Raw genomic sequence first — 7,842 nt, forward strand, 5'->3', positions numbered from 1 at the left:
CGAATGAGAAAAATCGATGATTTTTAAAAATAACACGTTAAAATTCGAACGCATTCTAAAGATCTTTGAAAATTTAAATTCTTTTGAGACGATGCTGAAAATGCTAAAAACAATGCAAATATATTAAAAAAACATCTTTTTTAGATTTTCATTGTTTTTCGCTATTTTTGAATTTTTTAAAAATTTTATCAAAAAACATAAATAAAAAATTAAGTAACAACTCTCTTGATTATTAGCAGACACACATTCTTCGCACATTGGAAAATCTAAAAAGGTACATCAATGAAAAATCTCCATTGTTTTCAATCAAATTAATGAAGACTTCCTGTAGCTCCCAAGTCTTCGGGTATGAACTGAATATTTTTGTCAATATAAACTGCTTTATTTCTCTTATTTGTTTATTAAAAAAGATAAAGAGTTTCTTTTCTAAAAAAACATGGCATCACCTGTGTGTTTCTTAACCATGCGGATGCTTTTGCTCTTTTTACTCTCGTTTTTTCATCATAGAGCTTGTTATTCTTCTCCTTCCATGCAGCCTCTATGCCATGATGACGAGAGTCATGCCTTGTTGCAGCTCAAGGAAAGCCTAGTCATTAATGAGTCCGCTTCTTCTGATCCTTCTGCTTATCCCAAGGTTGCATCATGGAGAGTTGATGGAGAAAGTGGTGATTGCTGCTCGTGGGATGGTGTTGAATGCGATGGGGACTCTGGTCATGTGATCGGCCTTGACCTCAGTAGCAGCTGCCTTTATGGCTCCATCGACTCCAATAGCAGCCTCTTCCACCTTGTTCAGCTCAGAAGGCTGAATCTTGCTGGCAACGGCTTCTACAACTCTGAAATCCCTTCTGAGATTCGAAATCTCTCAAGGCTGTTTGATCTAAATCTCTCAATGTCTGGCTTTTCTGGTCAGATTCCAGCGGAGATCTTAGAGCTTTCCAAGTTGGTTTCCCTTGACCTGGGATGGAATTCTTTGAAGCTCCAAAAGCCTGGTCTGGAACATTTAGTTAAAGCATTAATCAACCTTCGCTTTCTCAGCATCCAGCATAATCCATATCTCAGTGGATATTTTCCGGAAATTCATTGGGGCAGCCAACTTGAAACATTGTTTCTTGCAGGAACAAGTTTCTCTGGCAAGCTACCGGAGTCCATTGGGAATCTCAAATCATTGAAAGAATTTGACGTGGGATATTGTCATTTTTCAGGGGTGATACCATCTTCACTTGGTAATCTTACGAAACTGAACTATCTAGACCTTTCTTTTAACTTTTTCTCTGGGAAAATCCCTTCCACATTTGTCAACCTTCTCCAAGTTTCTTATCTGTCGCTTTCTTTCAACAATTTCAGACCTGGTACCTTAGATTGGCTCGGTAATCTAACCAAACTCAATTATGTAGGCTTGGCACGAACCAATTCATACGGTGACATTCCATCTTCTCTTAGAAACTTGACTCAGCTCACCGTCTTACAGCTTTTTACAAATAAACTAACCGGTCAATTTCCATCTTGGATAGGAAATCATACCCAATTAATTTTACTAAACCTTGGACGAAACAAATTACACGGTCCTATTCCAGGGTCTATTTACAGGCTTCAGAATCTTGAAGACCTTAGCCTATCTTCTAATTTCTTTAGCGGCACTTTGGAATTGCACCTTCTCCTTAAGTTCAGAAACCTTTCTAGACTCCAATTATCGCGTAACAATTTCTCTCTGCTTTATAGTCACAATGCTACCTTTCCTCAGCCAAAACTTGAACTCTTGACGTTAAGTAGATGTAATCTAGTTGAACTTCCCAGTTTCTTGCGTGATCAGAACCATCTGGATTTTTTAGAACTTCAAGATAACGAACTTGTGGGACACATACCCAAATGGTTTATGAACATGAGTACCATGACCCTCGCGGCTCTATCTCTGGCTGGCAACCTTCTGACAGGTTTTGAGCAATCCTTTGACGTTCTTCCATGGAATAATCTACGTTCACTGGATCTTTCTCGGAACAAGTTCCAAGGATCCCTTCCAATTCCACCACCAGCAATCTATGAATATAAAGTCTCGAGCAACAAATTAAATGGAGAAATCCCAGAAGTTATTTGCAATCTGACTTCGCTTTCTGTCCTTGATTTCTCTAATAACAATTTGAGCGGCAAACTTCCTCAATGCTTGGGCAATAAAAGCAGCACTGCTTCAGTTCTGAATTTGCGCAACAATAGTTTCAGCGGTGATATTCCTGAAACATTCACAAGTGGCTGCTCATTGAGGGTCGTTGATTTCAGTCAAAACAAACTGGAGGGGAAGATACCAAAATCATTGGCCAACTGCACCGAGCTAGAGATTCTCAATCTTGAACAAAATAACATAAATGATGTCTTTCCTTCTTGGTTGGGTGTTCTTCCTCATTTGAGGGTTCTGATATTGAGATCTAATGGGCTCCATGGTGTGATTGGGAAACCTAAAACCAACGTTGAATTTCCGAGGTTACAGATTTTTGACCTCTCCAACAACAGTTTTAAGGGTAAGTTGCCACTTGAATATTTCCGAAATTGGACAGCCATGAAAAATGTCCGTAATGATCAGCACTTGATTTACATGCAAGCAAACACAAGTTTCCAAACATCGCATAGTATAATGAACAACCAGTATGAGTACTCAATGACAATGACCAATAAAGGTGTGATGATACTATATGAGAAGATTCAAGATAGTCTCACTGCTATCGATCTCTCAAGCAATAGTTTTGAAGGAGGAATTCCAGAGGTCCTCGGAGATCTCAAAGCACTTCATTTGCTCAATCTCTCCAACAACTTTCTCAGTGGTGGCATCCCTCCATCCTTGTCCAACTTGAAAGGGCTTGAAGCTTTGGACCTTTCTCAGAACAAACTCTCGGGAGAGATTCCTGTCCAACTTGCACAGCTCACCTTCCTCGCGGTCTTTAATGTGTCTCACAATTTTCTGTCAGGTCCGATACCACGAGGAAACCAATTCGGAGCATTTGACAACACTTCATTTGATGAGAATCCAGCATTGTGTGGGAAGCCTTTATCAAAAAAATGTGGAAATGATGAGGACTCGGTGCCAGCAGCTAAAGAAGATGAGGGCTCGGGATCTCCACTTGAATTTGGTTGGAAGGTGGTGGTGATGGGTTATGCAAGTGGATTGGTAATTGGAGTGATTCTTGGATGCGCTATGAACACAAGGAAGTATGAATGGCTGGTGAAGAATTATTTTGTGAGGTGGCAAAACAAAGGTCAAGATTTGAAGACTCGCCTGCATAGAAGTTGATTTCTAATTATTAAGGTGTTTAATTTCTAGTTTGTCAATCATGTTAAGATTGTATTCTCTTTTCCTCGTCTTCTCTTTCTTAATTTTCACTTGTAAGGATAAGAGTGATTTTCTCTTGGATGGTCTGTTAATTTCATATACTAAAAATAAGATGGTATGTTGAATAGAGAGCTTAGTTTTATTAATTTATTCTCAACCGAAGAAATTAGTTTACTTATTTGACAAAAAAATATATATTCCATCAATGAAGACTTATTGTAGCGCTGCCCAAGTCTTCGGATAACAGCACTACGTACTATGTTTACTTTTCCACCAGACTGAATATTTTTTAGTGTTGAATACTTTTCCTGTACTTTGTTTACTAATTTTCATGAGAGAGTACGAGGAAAAGTGTTGTAACCTATTTCTGAGTCCTCATATAAAAATAAAAATAAAAAATATATAATAATAACAAAATAATAATAATAATAAATAATAATAATAATAATAATAAATATATATATATATATAGCCGGAAGAAATTAAAATAATAATAATAATAATAGGAGGCGGGAGTACTCAGGAAATGGTCAGAAAAATTAATTAAAGAGGATAAAATACAAAGATTAAAAATTTGACAGTATGATGAGAGCCCTGTTGAAAAAGAAAATTCAATTTGAAGAGAAAAGTTCAAAATTGGATGTTTATGGACTTAATTGGATTTTAGGGAAGGTTTAATTGAATTTATAGAGGGTTTGATTGCAAAAAAAATTGTTTTTTAAGTCAATTTGTGCTTTAATTGGAAGAAATTAAAGTTCTAGGGTCAAATTATAATTTTTAGGAATTTATTAGGCCAAATCAGGGGCTTAATTGCATAAATATTGAAGTTTAATGGCCAATTAGGGACTTAATTGAGAATATCCAAAACCAAGGACCAAATTGGAGAAGGCGCGTAAGTATAGGGGCTGTAATTAATACAATCAGGGGCCAAATTGAAGAAATTAAAAGTTTATTGATTAATTGAGGGTCAAATTGCATAAATGAGCGACCAAGGATCAAAATTAAAATGGCGGCCAACTATAGGGGCGGCTATTGAAATTGGCAGGGATGCAATTGAATTAATTCTTAAAATCCAGATTACATTGTGAGGACTTAAAAGAACAAAGGATAAATTAAGGACTGATTTGGAAAACATTTGCTGGCGCCACATTTAAATGAAACGGCGTGTTTTGTATAAAACGACGTCGTTTCATGTTTTTTTAAAAAAAAGGCAGAACAGTGTCGTTTTGAGCGACACTGTTCTTCTTTCTCCTTCCCCCGGACGTGCAGCAGGGGAAGGTAGACAGTTTTCTTCCTCTTTCTTCATTAATTCCTGCTAGCCGCGTGCCCTGCAGAAGTCTCGAAACCCCAAGCCTTGATGATGAGAAATCAGGGGCAACACGCCTTGCCAGCGGCGCCCACTGGCCAACCGACCGGCGCTGCCCTGCCCCATGCGCGACAATAATGAGCCCCACTCCTTTTGCTCTATAAATAGAGGCTCAACGCCAACACAAAGGGGGTGGAGAACGAACGGAGAGAAACAGAAAACGAACCGAGGAGAGAGAACGAACCGAACAAAAAGGGAACCACTGATAAACTCAAACGGAGAGGAAGGAAAAGCTTGAAACGGGGTAGGAAACTTGACAACAAACCGGGAGGATAAAGGGAAACCACCGAAAACGAAAGAAGAGGAAGGCATAAGGAGGAGAAGGGAAGAGCAGTAACCTCACCCTCCATCGTTTGAAACAGCAGCACCGCCGCTTGGAGCCGCCGACCGTGAGCCACGACACCGCCACCGGCCTCCACCATAGCACCACCAGCGAAGCATTCCGATCAGCAAGTCGCCGCCTCCTCCGCGCCAGGTAAGTTCTTCTTCCCCTCCATTGTTTGCATTTTTTGTTAGTTCGTTCCTGCATGCAGATTAGCATTCTGCATGCAGGAGGGGAGGGGAAAAATAATTCCCCCTCCCCCCACGTCAGATATGTCGCTGGGCCAGGCTGATTCTGGCCCAACATTTGTTTTTTTTCTTCTCTGGGCCAGTCCGGTTCTGGCCCAGCTATATTGTCTTCTGGGCCGGATCTGGCCCAGATTAAAAAGGAGAGTTTGTTGGGCCGAGACCGGCCCAATCATTTTGGGCCGAGTCTAGCCCAACCCTTTTGGGGCTGCGTTTGACCCAGTTAGTTGGGTCGGCCCAGCCCACATAATATTTTATATTATGTATTATATTGTTTTATATTATATATATATATACACGGATATATATCAAAAAAAATTAAAGAAATATTCTGAAAAATCCTTGAAAAATATTGTTGATTTTCCTGCATATTTTTATCAAAATTGCCTAATATTGGTTTGTATTTTTATACCGTAAAGATACAAATCCAGTATTAAAATACCGGGTTTTCGTCAAAAACATAAAAAAAAATGTTTTTGGTTTTAATGCATACGGCCTAGTCTCTCCAAAATTAACAAAAAAAAATCATCACATCATATTTTCATATAACAAAAAATATATATGTATTAGCATGCACTTTGGCTTTAACAACAAGTTTGTTAGAACCACGAGAACTATGACAATATTTCAAAAATTCTAAAAAAATCTTTTTGTCTTCCTTTAGTATTGGGAATTATGAATTTATACGTAAAACGTATTCCTGATATTAATATATATATATTTCCTATAGACGTTAGAACGGTTAGGTTTTTACCCGATAAGATAATTACCCGATAAGATAAGGACCTCCTTACTGAGGAGGACTTTTCTTAAACCATAGACAGACCAGCAACTAGAAATACGATAACACCTTAGCTTTTTATTAGACAATCAAACAATGCAGCTTACCTTAGGTAATGAGTATTTGGGGTGCTAATACCTTCCCATTATGCAACCAGTCCCCGTACCCGATCTCTGAGACCAGTTAGGGTTCCTAGTGACCAAAATACTAGGTGGCGACTCCCATTCCATTTTCGACCAATAGACGACAATATTTTCTTGTCTCTTCACATTTGCCAGATAATAAATTTACATTTTAGATTTAAAGTGTGAATCCCATATTTTCGCCGCGACGTCGCACCGTGTAACAAAAAGGATTCCTCATAGTTCCGTGATCAATGCCTCCGTAAATATTGGAGCTGCTGCAATTTGTTTCTTTTCTATTATTGCTTTTTCTAATTTATTATTTTTTTAATTAGAGCTGGAGATTTATTCTGTTATTATTTTCCTAGTTAGAGTTGGAGATTATATGTTTGGATTAGTATTTAAGGAAAGATGAAAATAATAAAAAAATAATTATTCTTGTCCATCTGATAAATTTGAATTGAGTTTTTCTTGGAGTAATTCCAATAACATAGAGAGATTATGTGCTTTTTCCCAGCCCTTGGTTTCAGTGGTGAGGTTGATCCAAGGAATTGGCACCAACTTCTGAAGGTGCCAAGGTTATTTATCAACAAACATGAGAAAGTAAGTTTTTTTTTTATTAAAAAAAAACTTTCATACAATCAATGTGGTCTTCAGTTTCTTTAATTTTTAAGTTTGTCATTTTAGCGTGTCTCTGTTTAATAATCCACATGTGGTTTTTATTACTGCAATAGCTATTTAACTCTCGTTGTGTCATGTTCATATATTATTTTTAAAAAAAACAAATTTATTAAAAAAATTGATATATTTTTGTAGCTAAAAAAATTAAAAATTTTATGCATATAAGTAATTAAATTAATTGAAAACTATATGTGTTAATAAATAAATAAATAAGTTATTAATGATAACTAAAAATAAATTTAAAAAAAAAACAAGAAACAGATGTTGATCAAGATATTTAATCTCATAAGATAAAATATTTATCCTATTGTGTTTGCTTAATCTAATTTATTCAAATATTTTTTTATTTAATTAAATTATAATAGAAATAAACATACACTAAATTAGTTGAATAAAATAAAATGAAAAACATTATGCATAGCTATATATATTAGAAATATTATCTAAAAGAAATATTTTTATTTTACAAAATTCATCCATACAAAAGATTAAAAAAAAAAACATTCTAGACCTGTCATATATTTATTTATTTTACATTTGAAAGGTATGTACACCCCTATTTATCTTGAAAAACAATATACAGACGATGGCTAATGACGTGTCGTTTACAAATCTAAATTCAGGCCACCATTGCAATGAGCTGAAAAATGTGGCAACACGTCTCTTGTCTTAAAAAAAACTTAATTTTCAAGACATTTTAACCCCAAAAGACTTTACTAGCACTATTAGAACACCCACAAATCAATTCATAAATTTAAAATATCCAAAAAAAGAATTTATAAAACATAAAATCAAACTAGATTAGATTTATCTTTCTCAGTATAGATCTTTTTTTTCAAGCAACAATCTAAATAATCACTATCAAGCCCCTCTCATCTCATCTAATACGTAGACAACAAAAAAATTCATTTCTTTCTTGATCAAAAGAGTTATTACAATGTTTTGTACAAAAAAATAGAAAATTATAATAATAATGAATAAAAAATAAAAATAAAAAAAAATTATTTCC

General features: G+C 35.8%; 1 protein-coding gene across 1 annotated transcript; it reads left to right on the forward strand.

The window, feature by feature from the left end:
* The first annotated feature begins 421 nt into the window (after window positions 1-421).
* LOC133677190 (receptor-like protein 6) lies at window positions 422-3,467 on the forward strand. Its single transcript, XM_062099061.1, has one exon. The coding sequence runs from the start codon at window positions 437-439 to the stop codon at window positions 3,275-3,277; it is 2,841 nt and encodes a 946-aa protein (XP_061955045.1). The 5' UTR covers window positions 422-436; the 3' UTR covers window positions 3,278-3,467.
* Window positions 3,468-7,842: the final 4,375 nt, after the last annotated feature.

Source organism: Populus nigra, chromosome 17 (assembly GCF_951802175.1).
Source record: "Populus nigra chromosome 17, ddPopNigr1.1, whole genome shotgun sequence".
Lineage (NCBI taxonomy): Eukaryota > Viridiplantae > Streptophyta > Magnoliopsida > Malpighiales > Salicaceae > Populus > Populus nigra.